This window comes from Epinephelus moara, chromosome 21 (genome assembly GCF_006386435.1).
Source record: "Epinephelus moara isolate mb chromosome 21, YSFRI_EMoa_1.0, whole genome shotgun sequence".
NCBI classification, from domain to species: Eukaryota; Metazoa; Chordata; class Actinopteri; order Perciformes; family Serranidae; genus Epinephelus; species Epinephelus moara.
This window is the reverse complement of record NC_065526.1, coordinates 8,308,634-8,330,571: the sequence shown is the minus strand read 5'-3', so window position 1 is coordinate 8,330,571 and position 21,938 is coordinate 8,308,634. Positions and strand designations below refer to the sequence as shown.

Sequence of the window (21,938 nt, the reverse complement as noted above, 5' to 3'; positions counted from 1 at the left end):
CAGCAGCTTTGCTTTTGTGTTTAAAGTCCAAAGAATTGATGTGATGACCACATGTGTGTAGTGTGCTCTGGCAGTTCAGGCTGACACAGTGACCCAGGTTAAACCCACATCGGTCTGAACGGGTCAGCATGTGCTTTTGTGAATCTATGGACCCACCGCTGCAGACTGTAAGCGAACAGTGATGGCAGTGTATTAACCTGTGACAGAAGCATCAACAAAATGGGTCAAATGTTGTTTGAACATGCGTTCAGTAGTCCCACATCTCTCTTATTTGAATGGGATATTAGTGTTTCTGGCGTGTGCTGCTGATGCCACAGGGCTGTCTGCATAGTATAGTAGTGTGCCGCGTTACAGAGAGCGGTGTTGTCTTTATTTTTTAAAATCAAACTTCAGCTTTTAGGGCAGAAAATGCTGCTTTCATTCCCAACGGATGACTCGATATGCTTTTCATGTAAATGATGTCTAGCACTTGCACGCTGGTGTTTGCATTAATGCATTAATTCCTCAGTACTATATGCTTTTTTATAGCTGGAGGCAAAATGACACATTCTCATCAAAAACGCACTCCCACGCTTACAGTCCCACTCCACTCAGACACACACACACACACACTCATGATTGACAGCAGGAGCTCCCCCTGACCCAGTATTCTGCTACAGTGGGACGATCCCACAGGCCTGTGATTAATGACTAGGCTTTATCCGCTAGTGGTGTGGTAGCCTGCCAGCCAGGCCACTTAGACTGCCTGGACCACTACCTCTGCTGTAAACACACACAGTCTCTCTGCCTCTGTGTTTCTCTATGTCTCTCCCTCTCTGCCTACAGGCACTGCATTGTCATATTCATTGTTACAGCTCTAAACCTCTGTCCCAAGTTGACCCCCTTCAGCACACACACACACACAGTGGCACACACATGCATTCATACAGCGTTGCCATGAACTCACACTTTCTGCTTTTGTCCTCATGAGCTCAGACGCTGCAGCTTCTCATAGCAAACAGTCAAATATTATTTGCATCTTTTCTGCAGTAGGACAGTTTTGGTAGTGTTGAGTGACCTAGTATGCACAGGGACGTACATTAATTGATTTTGTATGTGCTCTGTTTTGTTTATGCAAATCTAATTGCTGGAACTGATTTTTCATCCCTAACCAATCATCACCTGTCTCGTACTGTGAGCAGGTTGAAAAGCAGATGTTAAGAAAGAAACCAAGAAATATCTGTGTGTGTATGAGTTGGAGTTGGCCTCGCTAACGGACAGTGATCCCTCACATTGTTTTTCTCTCCTGACAGCTAGGGGCAGACTAAGCATCACCACGTCTTTTAAGCACCAGGCTTCGGCCAAACAGTAAACCTCACAGGGATTTCCGTGGCTGTGACAGCTTCCAAACAAACTGCACACGCAGCAAAACAAAAGCCGGTTTGACTTAGTCTGCCTTGATGGGAAGCTCCCTGATAAATGCAGGGAGAGACTATATTTCCTGCTGGAGCAAATCTCTCAAGTGTTACAATATTAATGGGCTCTCAGAGCCGATCTAACATTCGGATGGCATCGGTCCACCTGCCAGATTCTACGCTGCAACACGGTGCTACAGTTAGGGGCAATTTTGACTTGTGTTTTGGTGACCAGTACATGACTAAGACTGCAGTTAACAATTATTTTCATTGTCAGTCAATCTGTGGATCATTTTCTTGATTAATTGATTGGCTGTTTGATCTATGACAGAAAATTGTAGAATATTTACATCAGTCTTTCCCGAAGCCAAAGATGAGGTCCTCAAATGTCTTATTTTGCCACAACCTAAAAATTTAAGAAGCTTGAATCAGAGAATTTTGGCTTATTTCTTGTCTTAAAAAATTACTTAAATCAATTAATTTAACAGTTGACAACTAATCGATTATTGATTAATCATTTCAGCTCTATACCTGACTCGTGAATCACTTGTTGAAAACATATTGCAGTACTTATGTGCAAATACAGATACTTGATTAAATGATAAATTATTTAACTTAATGATCTAATAAAAACAAACAGTTGCTGAAATGTGAGGATTTGTAGCTTTTCTCTATACGAACAGATCTTTGGATTAAAATAGGGCTAGTCAATTAATTGATGAGTCAGTCGAAAGAACATTAATCTACAGCTACTAAAAGATAATTTTTTTTTAACTTATTTCTTATTTTTACTTCATGTTTCCATACATACAGTACTTTACAATAAAATATATAAAATCTGAGGAAGCAAAATTAATTGTTTTCAAGTTAAAGTGACAAACATTTGGTGGTTTCAGCTTCTGAAATGTGAGGATTTGATTTTTTTCTGTGTCAAACATGATCATAAACTTCAGGTCAGATAAAACAAGCTATTTAAATATTTAAATGCATCACAGTTAAGTTAAAATGAGCATTGTTTGCTATTTTCTGACATTTTATAGACAAAACAATCCGTTGAGAGAATAATCTTGATTGATCAATAATGGAAATAAATGTTCGCTGCAGCCCTGGACTAAACAGCCAAATTGAATAATCAAACAAAATATTGTGAGATTAATCAATAATTAAAAACATTTTACAGCTGCAGTCTGAATCTCTCAGTCATTTTGCAAAGACGCAGCACACTGACTGTATGCTGATATTTTTAGCTTTTGCATGGTTTGTCATGGGACAACAGAAGTGTCCTTTGTAGTTCTGTTGGAGTGTGATCTGAACTTGTGGAAGGCCTCAGGGCGTCTGCTGTTTGACAGCTATGAGGGAAGCTAAAGACTGAGCCAGTGATCTCACCCATACAATGTCTGAGTTAGTCTCCGAAATACATACAGCGGAGGAATATCACAGCTGACCTTACCTGTCAATTCGTATTATTCATCTGGGAGGATATTTACTTTATGATGCAACACTTACTTGACCTAAGATGCACAGATGATGCATATATACGTAGGTGCTCAGTTTGGAACGTATCTAAATATAGAAAAGACAATCGGATCATATCTATTTACAGAAGAGGCATTGGCATATGGCTAACAGCATTATCATGCCATTCAAAGCACTCAGTGACCACTTGTGCTTTATGGAGAGGAGCATTGTCATCATGGAAGACATTGCTCCCACTGGAGATGAAAATGCATCATGGGATAATCTAAGTAACCACTCAGAATCTTTTTTAATAGTAGAGTATTACAGACTGAACCATGTGACTGCATATGGAATTAAAAAAAAAAAAAATGGGCCAGCACATAGGTGTAGATTTCAGGGGGGACGCAGGGGACATGTTTCACTTCATATGTAGAACACATGCATTTGACCCCGCAATGAAAACATGAAAGTAGTGTAAGACTTTAACTTTGAATGACTGCTAGAATGCGACTCATAGACGCAACAATGCCTCCAGTACAGTTGGTGGCAGTGCGCAAACCTTGAAAGCACAGTAGCAACCTGCCATGAAACGGAAAGAAGAAGCGATGTTGAGTAGGCTTGGGCGGTATCTATTTTCTCATACCTTCCTGAAATCTCCCTGTGGTATATGGGGTATGACCGAGTTCGCTACATTCTGCAAGCTCTCATAGCTTTTTCAACAATAAAATAAACTCACAAAATTTCAAGAACGGTAGTATTCTTTCCCATGTTACATCTTACTCAACCGAGACATACAACCGTAGATCTTCTGAATTCAAGTTTCTCTTTCTTTGAACTAAGACTAGCTTATTATTTTTTTTATTATTCTCTCCTCTGTGGTCGTCTTGTCCGTGTGTCGCTGTCACCGTCACGGAGATCCCGTTTCATCCCAGCAAACTTGTTTGCTTCTTTGTCCAAATCAGATTCAGAGTGTTGATCAAAACAGGAAGTGTCTGAGTCCATCAACATCTCCACGGCTTGCGCAACCGTAAACTTTTCCGTCGCCGGCATTTTTGTGCGGTTTACAAGCTGCAACATTTCTACAAACAAAATCTTCTTCCGATTTCCAGCAGATCATCTTCTTCATTTGTTTGTGGACACGGCAGTGTTGTTCTGTTTCACAAGATGTGTAGCAGCGCCCCCTATCTTATCATAGTGAAATCATGGATTGCCGGAAAATCTCGTCAATAGCAGGGCAGTGTGCTGTCATAAATGATGGAAAATCTGGGCAATGGCAGGCATAGTGTTAACTGGTATACCTTATTCAAACTCAACAGACACTGAATAAATCTCACTAAAACCGTCGTAGTCTTATTAGTTGTCTAGTTAGTTTGCCCACTGTTCCAACAATCACCAACTCTGGTTTGGTCGAAATAAACCCTTAATTCCCCAGTTAGATGTGAAAATATGTTTTCCTCTCAGTCACTGCGGCAGCTTACAGTCCTGTAACATTATCCCTACCATTTGCAGTCGCCCTATCTTTTAGCTCAGCTGCCTGTTCCACCAGCAGAGACTGACCTCTGGTGGCTCATGATGTGCACTACATACAGTGGGTTAAATAGAAAGAGGAACATCAGCATTTCTGACGGTATTGAAAATCTTACCGTTGTGATTTCTACATACCCTGGTATACCGGCTGGCTGCTGCTGCAGGACGAGTTTTAGGGACGGACTGGAGTAAACACGGCAGAAGCTGCTCAAATACAGCCGCAAGTTAGTGAGAGAATAAGATAAACCTAAAGATGGAACTCTAGTCTGTTAAATACGACAGAGCGTTAGAGTCACTTTAAAAAAAAAATGATAATAATAATCTGTTGTAGCATTTCCTGACAGTCCATACACTACTGTAGCCTCCAGTTGTTTTTCTATGATAAACAGTTTTATTGTTATTTCCTTCTTTTAGATTTAACACACATTTAACGAGGGGAAATCAGATAGGAAAGGCACAAGAAAAAAAGAAAATAAAACAAAACAGCACAAAGCAAACAGTAATAAGAGGAAAGAAATGTAAAGGAAAAGAGCCTCCAGTTGTTGAATGTACAGAAACTTTTGAACGTGAGCAGAAATCTTCCTGAAACATATATGAGCTATTAAAGTCCAGGGGGGTTGTAATTTAATTAAAATGAATTAATTTAGCATTCATGTGAATCAGTTCCACATGCAGACACAAAATAGGACTGCAGAGTAAATAATGCCAACATGTGTGTGTCTACTCAGCAGGGATAACATTAATAAGAAAAGTTGATTCAGAAGAATAAATATTTGAAAGCAATAGAGAATGCCTGAGAGCCTCACTGCATTATACTCCATTATGGTTTTATATTTTATGTTTTCTTTTACATAAATAAAGAGATTTCCACAATAAATTGGTGCAACAAAATTAGTTATAATGCAGGAAATGAAGTGTTTGATGCTTCAAAATTTCTGTTCCCTTCTCTGTGTTTTAAACTGTACATGGTGGGCGTAATTTTGTTCTTCAAACTGCGAGCCAGGTTTGCTATCCAGCGACGTTGTGTAAAATGCATGTTCACATGTTGTCGAGTGAAGTCGAGCACAGCGAAGCAGAACCACCAGCACTATTGTCTATGAGCGGCCATATGGTGGGTGTCCTTGCGTGGTAGCTTAAGGGAGCCTTTCTCCCTGAGATGAAGCAATTTTGCTCAGAAATGAACCTTCCTCTCTCAGCCCTCCGTGCTCATCAGACCCTGCCCTATCAGCCACCTCTGAGATCACACTGTGTATCGCAGGTCCCAGCAGACGGCCCGGAGCACGGATGGCAACCCGGACATCCCAGGTAGACCTAAACAATCTGTGTCACGTGGTCTCTGCGTCTCCCCCTCATCAAAAAGCCCACCCCTACTTGTCTAGCCCTGCTCCATGCCTCCAGATGTGGCTTAATTTACTGCGACTCTGCTAATTGCTGTAATTAAGGATTAATTACTGTTAATTACCTTCGCATAAACTCATCACCAGTCAAAGAGCGGAGCCTTATGAAATGTGCCATGCACAGGAACACACACCACGGGGACTTGAGGAGGATTGTGTTACTGGACCTCTTGTTTCATGTCTTGTCCTGGTGCGTTGGGAGGCCATGTAGGGCAACAGTTAGGGCAAGACGCTAACTGTCATGGACCATCTCCTCCTGGCTCTGAGCGCTTCGCACGTCACCTTCTCACCAACTGTTGCCCGGGACAGCTTCACTATGCTGGCTGTCATTTTATCAGAAGTTGGCATTTATTTGCTGACAAATTTGATGCATTAAGGAAATGTTGAGAAGACTGTCTGCAGTCATTTGTGACATTTTCAAGTGTTTTATTGCATATAGACTAAAAAATATTAAACCTCCCTAACTTTGGGCTGCAGGATTTGAGTACTAAATGAAATAGGTCTGTTGAATCTAATATCGAAAACCGACAAGTATCGAAACAAATTTCATATTCTTAGGGTGCTTTCAGACATAAAGTTGTCTTGCTTTGGTCTGAATCAGGGACTGATTTTGTTCCAAAGTTGTATAATTGCCTAGAGTTGGTTCGTGTTCTCACGGCAGCATTTACAAGCGGACCAGATCAAATGCCTTGTGCGAGAAAGCTGCTCTTGATTGGTCAGAAAATCCCAGAAGTAAAGCAAACGTTGAAGAAGAGTACACTTGCAAGATAAATGTGACACTTTCTAATGTCACAATGGAGGGACAACTACGCAGGTTGATTTTAGCGCTGCTCATCGTGGACTATATTGCTGTCATTGTTCATTTTAGTCAAACCATACAGTTTGAAAACGAGGCGCGGCTCCAACTAGAAAACAATGTTTTGATGCATTGGATGTGCTGAATGTGCATATTAAGGCAGTACAGGAGGAGGTGCACATTAATAATCCTCCAGGACTGTAACATGCTCATGTTTAACCCAAACAATGTGTCATGTGACTGCAGTTGGTTCAGATCCAGGTCGGAACACGTTCTCACCACAAACGATTCTGATTATTTGAAGTGGTTTCAACACTCAGTTTCCTCAGTATCGATACACCGGTACCAGCTGTGCTTTCTAGCCTTGTTACATTTATCTTTTAGTAAAAATTTCAATGGGGACACTGAATGGCTGAGTGAAATGCTGGCTTTCATACAGAGGAAAGGTGACAAATTTTTATAAATAAAAAAGAGGAAAAAGTGGCTGATGGTTGCGTGAAGTGGGTGTGAATGTCGGTGTCAGTTTTGAAAACAGAAATTGTGTGAGCTTCTAGGCCTGTTTAACCACCTGACAAGCCGTTCTCTTAAGGCATAAAAGCCCCTTTAAGATGCTGACCTTGTAGTTACACAAGTCCTCCAAATTTTGCAGAATGGCATCATTTCTCTGTGGCCTCCAGAACTGTTACAAATCGCTGTTGAAAATTAAATCAGTTTTATGATGCGACAATGCTACAGTTAATGTTTGGTTAGGTTCAGGCACGAAACGACTTGGTTAAGTTCGGGGAAATATTAAATAAAATGAGGACTTTGTTCATGGTTTTGGTTAAAATGAGCACTTTGCTAACGTTATACAGCTTCGTGGTCATAAAGTGATTAAAGTTATGGAAAGATCATGTTCATACTTAAAAATAACGACGCTGACTCGCCATTAAAAAAAGGAAAAACAAGCCCATTAAAGTTTGGTGTTTTGTGACCCATCAGTTCACCCCGACCTCATCTGTATGCAGACCTATAACGGCGTCACCTGACTTCCTCCTTTGCTCCTGTCATAATTACTGTGGCTGATATAGGGCTTTGTCACTTGAGTATTAACATGTTGTTTTGGAGCACTGGATGCTGTTGTTCTCCTTGGGAGGTCATCTTAAATTGCAGCGTCCCAGGTTCAAATTCAAGGACCTTTATTGCCTAAAAAACATTGGAAATGTGAGACCATACCAAGCCGTGTCAAAGCTTTAGGAAAAAGTTAGTGTGACCAGTAATTTCTACACTTTACCGTGCATGGTCGCCTCTCCATACATGTCTTTGTCTCTGTGTTTGAGGGCCGACTGTGTAGCTCGCTGCTCCACAAGCTCGTGACTTCTCCTCAGCCATTCAGTCACCGTGGTTTCCAGTGCAGCCTGGAGCTGTTAAAACTGCATGGGCTGAGCATGAGTTTGATTCAATCAAGAAGATATATATTTTAAGACACCTTAAGAAAGACTGACAGCCAGGGGGCTAATGTATTGCCTATTTTGAATAATGAATTATTTTAATGAAGGCTTTTAAATGGGGGTGCTCTGCGTTGGTGGCAGGGCGGCGCTCTGAATGGTCTTCTCCTCTGGCGCTGGCTGCCTCATTATCAGGCCAGCCCCTCAGGCCTCAAACTGGCCTGCTTAAGCCTCAGATGATGACGATAATTACCGTTATTAGGAGTAGCTGCAGGGGGAACTTGTTCTGAAAAACACCAAGCTGAGTTCTTGCCTCGCTTACTGCCGCCACCACTGCCGCATGAGAAACTACCGATCGCCAGTGGAGAAAGCCAGAGAGCGAGAGAGACAGAGGGAGAGGAGGAAAAAAAAAGGAGGGGATGAGGGGAGCGGCCACCAAATCCGCCTAATGTGACGCCTGTCAGCTCGTCTCCCACCAGCTGTCACCTCCCAAATGCACTGGGGTTCATTTTTTTAATTGACACCTCGCTTTCCTATTCCATTTCTATTTTTCGCCTTTCATTTTCCCTCCATCACTCTCTTCCCTCCTTGCCTGTACCATCCACATCTCCTCGTCTCGGCCTGTCCCTCCAGTATTTCTTTGGTGTTTTTCCTTGTCCTTGGTATCCCCCATCCCCCCACCCGGTGTCAGATACAACACCCCAGCTCTGCCCCCTTTCTGCACATGATACTCGAGATGGCTGATAAAACATAAAGCTGTTTTAGAGGTACTTTATGACTATGCCCTTGTGTACTGAGGTTGTACAGCTTCCCATTATCTGGTGATGGAGAGAACATTTTGGGCCTGAGAAAGTTTCCCGTGAGTTCATGGGAAGACCACAAATCTAGCTTTCAGCTTAAAGTACAGAACATTTTAACACCATTTAAACAACACAATATTTAGTTCATAACAGTAGTTTCCATCGCATAGACTTAAGCTATGATTACTAATTTTATAATGATTGTCCTTCTTTATTACAGCCCAGATTCAATTCAGTAGAAATGACCACATATACAGTAAATTGGATATAATGCAACATAATATTCATTTAGTGTTCACAGTAATGATAATAGCATTGCTTAGCACTGTAGTTTACCTCTCCTATGTGAGGCAGAGTGTGAAATATGGCACAGTGCTGCATTTTATGGTGATTGCTTTATTGGTAGGGCTGGAGTTTGAATCTCAGTACTTTCTGCTTAATATGTCTGTAGCACTAAGTGTAGAAAGAAATCTTACTTTAGCCGATTTCAGACGATTTTATTTAGGCAAAGCCTGGAGTAGGGTCGATACCTGGTTTTTGTCTGGTCCGGTTTACGAGGCTGAAACGGCAATGATACATTCTGGTAAATTAAAAAGTATCCTACTTTAGCAAACTGTGCTGATGCCGTGCGAAATGCAACTTATTTTGCATTAGTAAGCCATATGACAACGTGATTAACGTAATATTATGTTTACATGTTTGTTAATGGACATCACAGCCTCTAGTGTCCGACTGTGAGCCGAGCACAGTAACGTGAAGGGATCATATTTCAGTAGAAGTGAGAGGGGGAAAAGTGGCCATGTTGTCTTTGTTGAGTAGAAGGTTTGTGTGTTTTTTGGGGTGACTGGACGAAACAGAGTACTTAGTCTCTCAAGAAGACTGAGCTACTATGGCAACATTTTCGATAAAAAGGTGTCTTATATGATGCGAAGCGCAATTTTGAGCTAAACTTTTACCAGTCGCCCTGTTTCTATTTGCAATGGTCACTCACTTTTGCAATGGACAATTCACATAGTTGAAATGAGGAATTATCTAAACAAACCCTTGATTTACAAGAGGTGCATATTTAATCAATTCAGTGACAGAGAGTTTTGGTGTTACAATACGTGGCAATATATTCGGATATTTGGTTACCGTTGGGGCACAGTATCATTATGTTCCACCTCGTAGAATTTAGTATACTAGTCCAGTCCAGTCTGACCGGATTCAACATTTTTACACTAGCCCAACCCGAGCGATGTCAGTCGAGTCAGTGTCGGTTGGGACCGAAGACTTTACAGTTGAAAAGCCAGACATTACTCTGTTCTCGGCTGAGATTGACGACATAGTGCTGCAACACATGTCTTAATTAACATTCATTTTTAAGGATTTTGTTATTCTACAGTATGCTGTTTGTATTATTAATTTGTTTTTTTTAAAACAAATCCAAAAGGTTAGGTGTGTTTTCTGCATGATTATAATCCCATGGCTTTGGTTGGGTCCTACCTCTCCACTTTTTGTGTCATAAGAGCAGCTTGTGACAATTTTTGTTAACATGGATAAATTATAGACCCACAAAAATGCTTATAATAATAGGCTCTAAGTCTGAAACAATGTTAGACAAAGTGCTGAACCTCAAAATTTAAAGTGCACTCCAACCCAATGAACGGACATCCGAAAAGTTGAATATTCAGGTTCAGCTCTACAGACCTCTGGAACGCCTCATCTCTTCTTGAGGCCAGTGGCTCAAACCTCCTAGCATAACGCACCTGAAACTTCAACCAATCTGTCAGTGTTTGAGCTGCATTGTGGGTAGTTTAGGCACCAGGACTTCACCAGGAAGGAGAAGGTATGGAATAAAAAAGACGATATCTTCTGATTTTATTGCATCAGTTTAGATCCTCTTTTTTTTAACTGTCCGTCATGAGTCCGACCATATAACAGAGTGTAATGCTGCTGAGTTGGTGAGACACTCTTTCAACAGATTCATGGATAAAACACAAACCTAGCTTTCAGCTAAAATTACACAAATGAACATTTAATACAATGTTATTAACACAAGTAGACCTGATATGATAATTACATTATTAACTAGCTGAGCAATAAAGGAACATTGTGTACTGGACACTATCAAGGTCATGTTCATTCATTGCACAGCTAGTTAATATTGTTATTATCATTACAGTACATGCCTGTGTGTTTACAGTGTTGCCAACATGATGCCAGAATAAACAGCAGGGTTTTCCCGACCATTACAAGGTTTGGGCGTTGGTCATAAGTGTTAAGCTGTGACACATTTTGGTTGCACTGCTTCTGCTCTGTAGTCTTTCACCGTGGGCGAAGCTCAGGCAGCTCCTCCACACACACCGACAGAGCAACAGTGAACCAGGTGAAGTGAAAATAACATCGAGGCTAATATGTGGACGATACACCATTTAACCACTAACTCACGATCCAGGGAGAATCTGATTCGTTTCTTTATTACACCAAAACTGAAAAGTAACTAAATGAAATCTCCATAGTTGCCAGAAACGTTGGCGAGATCTTCTGATGTCGACCACTCTCATGTTTTTTGGAACGGTCAGATAATAACTGTATTTTGGGAAATGGTACTAAAAGACCTCGAGCACATACTAGGATATGAGGTTCCTAACAGATGTTTGGTGCTTTATCTGTGTAGATTTTCTGAAGCAGATGTTTTTGCTAGTGCTAAAATATTGTTAGCAGCAAGCAAGAAAGCTATCACTAGGAGCTGGGGTAAAGAAACACCACCTACGAAGGACCAGTGGTTAACAACTGTGGAAGAAATCTTTTTTAATGGCGAAATTGACACATACTGAGACTACATGAAGCAAAACTAGAAAGGAAATGGGAAAAATGGACTCAAAAAGACGACACTGGACTGGAATAATAATCAATAGATACATTAATCCTTAAGGCTGTAAAATGTGTATTTACTCAAGCAGTTTTTGTTTCGTTAGCTCTTATTATTTTTCAATTATTTTATTTTTTCAATTATTCTATGTGACAAAAATTGTTTTAATAAAGATTTAAGTGAAAAATAAGAAAATAACAGAGGCTAATAGGAGTTTTTCTTGATGGTTTCAAGCCTGTCAGAAAGTTTTAGAGGAATAAGTCTAGATGGACATAGTTAAACTGAATTAGTGTATCTCAACTGACCTCATACATTGCCTTTTAAGGAATGAATGACTCTTTTCACCCCTGTGCCAAATGTTTCAAATTTATTTAAGTGCAGTTTTTATTACCAGAGCTCGAGAGTCCATTTTGTCTGTTGTTTTTGTTGCATGGTTTCATTTTATATATGTTTTATTTGTTTAGTATATTGTAATATACTACTAATAATTCCTATGTCTGAATATTGTTTATGCGTTCATGTTCTTTAAAAGGGTGTATTTGCATTATTATGCTATAATATTATCGTGGCATAAAATGGTCTTAAAATGACAATAATATCGTTTATCGCAATTAATTCTGGAACAATATATCGTCCGACAATGTAGTTATAGTTCATTTAGATCATGTTGTTTTCATGGCATAGACCTCATCGTGAGGTTTGATTAGTAAATCCATAACGGTCGCCCTTTCTTTAATAAAGCTCAGATTCAATTCAGTGGAAATGACCACATATACAGTAAATTAGATGTAATGTAACATCATATTCATTTAGTGTTAATGGTAATAGCGCTGTAGTGTTCCTCTCGTGTGTGGGTCAGTGTGAAATACGCGCTGCGTCTTATGAAGTCTGCTTTATTGGGCTTGCATCACATGCAGATGAGAGCAGGATGCTGAACTCCTTGAAGGAGCGGGGAGGGGAGGAACTTGTATTAGTGATACTTGTCATGTCTGCTGTAAATCACGCTGCTTTTTTTCAGGTTCCTAGGTTGTTGTTGTTTTGTCTCAGAATGCTGTGTGGCAGGGATGAATGGTGGTGATGTTACATTATCATGTGGCTGTCGCTTTCACTCCTGCTGACTGGTCTGTGACAGGCCCACACACACACGAATGTATACACACACACACACGCACACACACACGGTTGTGTCAGGAGCAGGCCTGATTTATTAACTGCTGAAACCCTAGATGACGTGTGCCCACACAATCAATACAGAGCACAGCCACTGCCTGCCCCTCTCTGGGGTCATGTGATGTGGACAAGCGCTAGGCAAGGAAGGACACACACACAAACACACACATATACACTACAGTGCTGCGGAGTGTATTGCATTACTGTATTGATGGGAAATGGATCCAGTCCAGCGTTGGCTGCTAGCTGCCAGTCAGAGGCAAGAAGGGTAAACTTTCATCATGGCTGTCAGGGACATCACTGCTGCCTTGTTTGACCGTAAATCTTCCTAATTGTGACAGAATACTTCAACATCATTAATTAAACATGTTTTCATTTAAAAGCACTTGCAGGGCGCCAGGCTGGGTGCTCAGGGTAGGCTGCCAATGTGCATAGCTTCGTGTTTTTCCTGTGTGCACATGCACAAAGTGTATGTTTGTGTTGCATGTGTGTGCGTGCACCTTGATTCCCCCCGTATGAGTGGGTGGCTTAATCGTCATGTTTATTTACACTCCTGTTGTCTGCAAACAGCAGGCAGTGTGGCGATGGGTATGAGCCAGCCCTTAAGGAAGTAAAACAGCAGAAATTAATTTAGTCAATAACCAAAACAAAGGCTTATTCTTAGAATTCCATTCATTATTCAGGAAACGGCTCGGGAATTGTTTATGATACGTATTCATTTTTTATGCCTTGCCTTTTTGGGTTTTAGTGCCCCACATCTCAGGGAAGGAATTATACAAGAGCATGCACAAAAGGAGAGGAGGAAGGAGGGAGGGAGGGAGGTAGGAAGCGACAGAGAGGGGGAATTGTGTCCTCTCATTGTTCAATTAAGTCTGTCGGTAATGATCAAGATGAGATGATGGCCATCTTCCTTTTATAGATACTAATCTGTGACTGTCCGTGGAATGAGGGAATCGCGGAGCAGTATGGACGCCATGCCTTTGTTGCTAATAGACTACAAAGTGTGTGTAAAAGGTTTTTGGTGTATAACACAAGTGTAGGGAGCATGAGATGGATTGTAGAAGAGGGGCCTTCTCTCTGTCAGGTGATTATGTTAATGTATAGTTGCAGAGTTCACAACGAGCACTCTGACTGGCATTGAGGTCTAATCGATTTCATTGCTATTACTGAACAGAAATAAATAAAGCTGATGGCTGTGGTTAGGGTAATTATGCCACAGCACAGTGAATTGTTTGATTTTCCTTATTAATTGTATTTATTTAATCCATTTCATGCTTTTAGTTGTGCACTCGGGGACTTGGAGGGAATGAATAAATCACTCTTAGGCTCATTAGATTCCCCCTCTGGTTGGGATGTGCCACTATTTTGTCAGAATTAAATTGGCGAGTGTTATAATTTCCCGCTGGTGTGATTCACATGAAAAATATCCACATATTCATCTACCAGCACATGTGCACATGCACCCACACACACATGCACATGCGTCTGCTCCCCATCTGAACTCCTGACCTTTTCCAACCGTCTGATAGCCATTGACATTTGCCTCTTGAGCTGAGCTTGCTCACGTGTTGGAGCTGATGGGAATGGATGATGTTATTGCTGGAGGAGGAAAAAAGAGGGAAGGAAAAAGGAGGAGTGAGGGGAGGGGGGGTTGAAAGCTTGAAAAGAGGAGGACCGGGGTAGACGAGCTCCCCGTGCGGCCTCGGGAATCCATCTGGACCCCCTGCTCACCAGAAAGGTCACAGGGCGACTCAACCTTACATCCTCATTACAAAAGAGCCGTCGCTGGTGACTGTGGGTTACAATGTGGCTTTACTGCTCTGTCACACAACTTGTCATTTACCCTCACTGTCTACAGTCATCATGGACGAGACATACAGGGTGGAGTATTAGATCGTCCTCCTGAAACCGTCTTGATAGATGCGTAGATTAAAGTGTGTATGAAAAATGTTGTGGCAGCCTGAGCTTTGTCTTTGTCCTTGAAGACAGTGGATGGAATGGAGGGCTGCACCTGGTCGGCTGTTTTCAGCACCTCTGAGAAAAGCAGGACACTCTGCTGCTTTACCGAGGGAGCCTTCTGGTGGCAGAAAGAGGCAGGGCAGTGCAGCTGATCCTAAAATAAAAACCCATGCTGAAACACCTGCATGTTTTTCACTCTCTGCTCTGTAGTTAAAATAGCAGTGTTTAAATAGTTTTCACGTGAGCCTGCGTCACATACGTGTCTCAGAACATCAGGCCATGTGACTTCGTTTATATGTACATCGTGTATGTTGTTTGTGCATGTCTGTCTCAGCAGGCCTGTCTTTCCTGTGTTTACACTTCAGTCTCCACACCATGGGAGCTGAGTGTCAGTTGAGAGCTGAGCGCCTGTAGGTGTGTGAATACGTGCAGGTTCAAACCCCCAAACAAGTGTGTAAACAGACCTCAGAGACAGTCCTAAAAACATCCTCGGTCAGATGAAGATTACAACATGAATAAGGCAAGAGACAATATCAAAATTTCATGTCATGAGTATCCTGCCCAAAATAATGCCCATATTATCCCAATAATTATCAAAATATGCTTAAAACTTTTAAAGGGACACTAAAAAATACTGTAATCAGTTTATCTTACATTACAAATAACAAATGTAAGATAAATAAATATTTTTTTATTGCAGTCAGACAGTGAAAAACAGTCTTCAAGGTCTACTATGCAGGATTGTCAGAAAGTAAAAGACAACCCCAGATTTACAGATTTGCATTTTTTCATGGCTGTGCCTCTGTGATGCCTGCTACTTTTGGTTTGGTACCTGGTCGCTGCCTTTTTTGGGGGTACACGCCCATAAACTTCCCGAGCACAGAAAATAAGACAAAACAGTCAGAGGGCAGAGTCTCTACAGATAAATACACTGCCACACACTACGAGGTCATAAGTGATGATACAGAGCGGTGGGTCCCAACTGGTCCACACAAGGTCCAGATTTCTCCTCAGTCATTAGTTAAAGGTCCACACAGTTTAACATATTCAGTGTCATACGTCCGTTTGGCCATGTTGTCCAGCTAGTTTGCTGTCTGTCAAGTAGTCACTCACTCTACAGCAGGAAACGGCACTTCAGAATAAAAGCTCTGTGCCGGGAATTCACTGTACTTAAAAAATAAAGTGTGTTTTTCACAACGTGGACAATTCAGAATGGACCCACAACCCGCTTTTAGACCGCGACCCACCAGTTGGGAACCACTGATTTAGAGGGATTACTTCTGAGTTTATACATCCTTAAAAGGAAAATCCTGCATAGTGTGTCTTTAAAAAGCCAGGCTTTTTGAAATGGCAACATATCTTAAAATATGAAATTGCCAAAGCTTGATAAAGGTCGGTTGAGTCTCTTTTATTGTCAGTTGTCCAGCAGTCTCTTTTAATGACCACTGGACATGATATTCATGATTATCCAGGTAATGGAAATTCACCATGATCAACTTATTGTGTTTTTGATTGGTAAACTGTGTTAAAATTGTATATCATCCCAACTATGTATACTGCATTGGTGTTCCAGTTGTGATGTTAGAATGATAATTTAGTGGGTATTTGTATGATGTGAGGAGAAGCAAAATAACTGTGCATTCAGTTTGATGCAGGGTTTTTATATTTAACTAAAGCGAAACTGAAACTAGGTGTGAAGAACCATTTTAGTTAAAAACTTAGAATATATTGTGTCCTTACAAAAATAAAATAAAATGAAATTATACTGAGAAGTGTTTTTAGCTTTAATCTTTGTCAGTTCAACAACACAACAAGCATGAGGAGGCACTGGTGCATATGTTCACTGAGACCATGATGTCTGCGTGACTGTGAGTCAGTTGCCTCCACAAAGTGTTGCGTTTGTGTTGTAACACCTTTTCTGAACTCCTTATATCTTGCCCCTGACAAATACCCCCAAACTGTAATAAAAAAAAGCAATAGTGAAACTGTTACAAACTGAACTGAAAGCAAAAATGAAAAATGAAAATGAATAAATCAAAGCTAGTAAATAATTCAAACTTAAATACCCCTGGTTTGATATTAAGATGAGGAAAAATCTTCTCGTTGCTGATGTTAGTTTTGAAATCATAAACCTCAATAATCACAAATAAAATGGTTGTGAATTTTGACCCTTTCACTTTCACTCAACTTTTTGTTGTTTATGAGTCATCATGTTTTCAGTTTGTGTATCTTCATCTAGCGTTGGAACTATTTGATTTAGCTCCTATTCTCTAATCTCCTCTCCGGATTTATTTCAACCAGGTGTCATTGCATTAATATAGTGTGTCTAACGTGTGTTATTACTTTGTTTTTCTGTTTAGATGGCATCTGACAAGATAATAAAGCCATCAGCCAGAAACAAAACATAGCAGGAGCATAAGGAGAGCAATGAAAGATGAACTCTGGTGAAAGGCTGTGTTAATTTTTTTTTTCTACATGAAATGATAGTCAGAATCGATGAAATGATAGTTTTATGGTCCTGCCTAGCTGCCAGCCTCTGTGAGGCTGCAGCATTTTATGGCACAGACTTGAACTATTAAATCGATGGCCATATTTCAGGGAGTTCCCTCAGTAGGCTGGAGTTAAGACTCTTTCTCAGTCGTAGTATAATTCTTGCTGCTCAGTCATTTTGAACATCCGTGTAAACAGGACTGTTTAGTATCAGAGCCCTCACGTCATCTTCTCCTGTCCTTCGCAGTGCTCAGTATCCGTGGCGCCCAGGAGGAGGAGCCTCCAGATCCTCAGCTGATGCGATTGGACAACATGCTGCTGGCGGAGGGCGTGGCCGGCCCGGAGAAAGGCGGCGGGTCGGCAGCTGCTGCAGCAGCCGCAGCAGCCACTGGAGGGGTCGGCGCAGACAACTCAGCGGAACACTCTGACTACCGGGCCAAGCTGTCTCAGATCAGACAAATTTACCACACAGAGCTGGAGAAATATGAACAGGTGGGGAGGAAGAGAAGTTTCTTGATTTTTGTTTATTTAGCTTCTTGTAGCACATAACTGTCAATGGGATTCCCATGTTCTATGAATGGGGTCCTCAGACTTCATTCAAAACTTAAAGGGACAGTTCACCCCAAAATCAAACTTACATATTTTTCCTCTTACCTATAGAGCTATTTATCACTCTAGATTGTTTTGGTGTGAGTTGCAGAGTGTTGGAGATATCAGCTGTAGAGATGTCTGCCTTCACTCAAATATAATAGAACTAGATGGCACTCGGCTTGTGGTGCTCATTCATGCATTCATTCATTTTGCGTAACCGCTTATTTCATTAGGGGTCGTGGGGCGCTGGAGCCTATCCCAGCTGACATTGGGTGAGAGGCAGGGTTCACCCTGGACAGGTCACCAGACTATCACAGGGCTGACACATAGAGACAGACAACCATTCCCACTCACATTCACACCTACGGACAATTTAGAGTCACCAGTTAACCTGCATGTCTTTGGACTGTGGGAGGAAGCTGGAGCACCTGGAGAAAACCCACGCTGACACAGGGAGAATATACAAACTCTGCACAGACGGGCTCCTCTACTCCGGGTTCGAACCAGGAACCCTCTTGCTGTGAGGCAACAATGCTAACCACCAGTGTGCCGCCAGCTTGTGGTACTCATAGCCCAAATAAAATACATCTAAAAAAAACTCAACAGCAATGTCTCTTTCCAGAAATCATGACCTGGTTACTCAAGATAATCCTCAGACCTTGTTGTGAGCAGTTTCATGTAGGAACTATTTTCTCTCTAGCGAACTACAACCACCAACCATGTAACTGCGCAGAACCACTGAGCTAGCTAACATTACAGCTCAGCTAAGGAGGACGCCATTAATGTTTACATGTCGCACTCTCATGAGCTTCTTGTAGATGCACCCTTCCTACCACACGATGATTCAGTTGGTAGGTGTAGTTCGATAGACAGAAGATAATTCCTGTATGAAACTGCTCACAACAAGGTCTGTGGATTATCTTGAGTAACCAGGTCATGATTTCTATAAAGAGACATTGCTATTGAGTTTTTCAAATGTATTTTTTGGCACTCTGAGCACCACAAGCTGAGTGTCATCTAGTTCCATTATATAAGGCAGACGTCTCTACAGCTGATATCTCCAGCACTCTGCAACTCACACCAAAACAAGCTAGAGTGATAAATAGCTCTACAGGTTTTGATTTTAGGGTGAACTGTCCCTTAAAATCAACCCCCATAATAGGAATGAGTCAGGCACTGTTAGATGTTATGTTCCCCTCACAGTCCAGTGTTTTGTTTCCACCTTTTCAAACAGTAGTTTCTTTCATTGTTTCATACATAGATACATATCAATGTTTCCAAAATCCTCCCACTACTCAGATGACGACTGTAGGATGTGTTGTAATTTTAAATTTCTCTTTTCTGTTTAAATGTGCAACTACTGAAAAAGTTGGACATCGTGTCGACTGGTGGTGGACAGAGGCAAAACTTAAAAAATACAAAAGTCAGTGATTTTAATCTTTATAAATTATTACATTGTTGACATGCACAAAATATGTGTCTTAATTAAATTGCAAACATGTTTACTGTCTTTTTCAAGGGGACAAAAGATGTAGTGGTGATATATTACACAGAGTCACATCTTTGCCTGACCTCTGAGCTCTCCCTGCTGAGAGGAGCAAGCAGAAGGAAAATGTTCTCTTTTAGAATAACAAAAATAAAATGAATAAATGCAAGAAAATAATGAGGGATGGAGACTCGACCTTCGTTTTTTTAACATGTTCTCCATCACGTTTCTGTGTTTCCTAATAAGGTGAAAAAACATGCAGCTGAGGTGAATTGAAGACTCTAAATTGCTCAGAGTTTTGGCATTGTGTCCGAGTCTTTTTCCTCGTCCTTTGTCCAGTGCATGCTGGAAAAAGCTCCATCTGAGAACCTAAATAGGAATCATTTTCTATAAGCGATGGATGAGATATTTCCCTGAGAATTTTTAACTAAGCATAATGCTCCTGAAATCAGCTCTCACAGGCCAACTCATGACAAGCCATGCTTTCAGAGATGTTATCTTCAGCAGGCAAGCAGCCATTATATCAGTCACACACCAGCTCTTTTCCAAAGACTGTAACGTCTTGTCATTCCCTCGGAAGTCAAAGCGTCCTGGGTTTGTCATCTTCTCCCGAGGAAGGCTAGTCATCGCTAACTGTCACAGTCAATACACACCTGAGCATTTCTGTGTCACCACGCTACGTACACCTCGCGCGTGTATGAGTGAGTAGTGTCTGGCGTGTGTGTGCAAGCAGAACGGCTGCTCGGTGCATCACTTTGACTGACGTAACCCTGGTGTTGACAAGCAACAGACACCTTGACTCTGAATGCAGTCATATCCAGTGACTGATTCAGACAGAGAGAATGAGGTAGACTGAAAGATGGAGTAAAAAGAGAGGGAGACAGTTTAAACCTCTTGAACGTTAACGGGACTGAAAGCCTGCTGTCATTTTAGATTTCTCTTCACTTGTCACATTTTCTCTTCCATTGAAGAGAAGTCTTTTTAATATTCAGAGCACCGCAAGTCTCGCTGCCTCCACTGTATGACTCCACCGCTACATTTGTTTGGCGTGAAACATTGCACTGTGTCTGCTGCTTTAATTTAGACTATTCTTATTGCCTCTAACGCGTGCTGCTGTTACACTGTCAGACCTGCGTCTGCGAGGCCGAGGCCTACCAGTGAAGGTGCAGCCTCTCCAGAATCCAATTTCACCCTTTTGTTCTGTGCGGAGCTGTTGAGCCTCTATGATAGTTCTTCTTTTTATGAATCCTGTCTGTCTGTGCATCCAGGCGTGCAATGAGTTCACCACCCATGTGATGAACCTGCTGAGGGAGCAGTCTCGCACACGACCCATCTCGCCCAAAGAGATCGAGCGCATGGTCAGCATCATCCACCGCAAGTTCAGCTCCATCCAGATGCAGCTGAAACAGAGCACCTGCGAGGCCGTCATGATCCTGCGCTCGCGCTTCCTCGACGCCAGGTCTGTGTGTGTCCATGTGGGGCACAGAATCTAACAAAACTGTCCTCTAGTTTTCATACGTTGTGCTCTTAAGTTTTTATTCTAAATGCATTTTAACAGCTTTTAATTAAAAACTAAACTATCCTTGTTTAAATGAAGGTGCAAGTGAGGGATAAATTTTGTTTAACGACCATTTCTTTCTGCTTTCTATCCAGACGAAAGAGGAGGAACTTCAACAAACAGGCAACAGAGATCCTAAACGAGTACTTTTACTCCCACCTCAGTAACCCCTACCCCAGCGAGGAGGCCAAAGAAGAGCTGGCCAAGAAATGCAGCATCACAGTGTCACAGGTAATCAGAATAAACTAATGCAGAGTTCAAACTACACAACTTTAGCCATGATTTTCCACCTGCTGACAGTTATTGGAGCTCCCTGACAGAAGCCCTAGATTAGAGGTGAATCAGCATTGGCTCGACACTTGCAAATTGGTACATTTAGATATCTAGCATGCTAAATAACTGAACCTGTCTGGTAGTTACAGCCATTGAGAGTGCAAGACAGTAAGAACTTTACTGTACGTGCTGCATTTGCAACAAAGACCAAAATCATGTCTTGCACATGGTGTTTTATTTCCTGTGTCAATTCTCGCATGTGTTTTTGTGACAAATGTAATTTGGAGACCAGATGAGCTCATCTAGGATTCCTCCTGCTGAAAGACTTTGTAGTATGTGATCCCCTGTTGCCAGTCAGTCATACGTTCTGAAAACCACAACGACTTACAGACAGCAAGCTTGTAGTTTGTGAACTTAGCTTTATCGATCTACTTAGATTGTGTGATCAATTGTTTGGTCAGAAATAATCAAAGCCTGTGGCACTCTGAGCCCTTAACTATGGCTTTGCAGGATTTGAGAGTTTACTTTAATTGGAGTCAACTAGTAATACACAAGTCAATAAACTGAGCTTTAAAGATGCAATCTTGACCTTATTTTAGGGTACAATGACTTTAGAGATTAAAAGCACTGTGGTGATGATCAGTTTGCGCAAAGTATTATTCACAATGGACAGGTAGGTTGATACTAAATGCACAGACTTGTCCTTCACAAATATCAGTAAATGCACTGTATTTTATGAATGGAATTTTATGTGAATT

General features: G+C 41.4%; 1 protein-coding gene across 7 annotated transcripts in view; it reads left to right on the top strand.

The window, feature by feature from the left end:
- Positions 1-21,938, top strand: part of LOC126382874 (pre-B-cell leukemia transcription factor 1) — a 68,836-nt gene that overhangs the window by 34,088 nt on the left and 12,810 nt on the right. For 4 of the 7 annotated variants that reach the window (XR_007569098.1, XM_050032995.1, XM_050032999.1 and 1 more), the window contains exons 3-6: positions 17,520-17,764; positions 19,233-19,286; positions 20,618-20,808; positions 21,003-21,138. Coding sequence is in view for 6 of the 7 variants with exons in the window: in XM_050032995.1 (XP_049888952.1) it covers positions 17,520-17,764; positions 19,233-19,286; positions 20,618-20,808; positions 21,003-21,138 (626 nt within the window). In the remaining variant the exon portion in view is untranslated. The remainder of the gene's footprint in view (positions 1-17,519; positions 17,765-19,232; positions 19,287-20,617; positions 20,809-21,002; positions 21,139-21,938) is intronic. The other 3 variants (XM_050032997.1, XM_050032998.1, XM_050033000.1) reach the window with 1 other exon arrangement.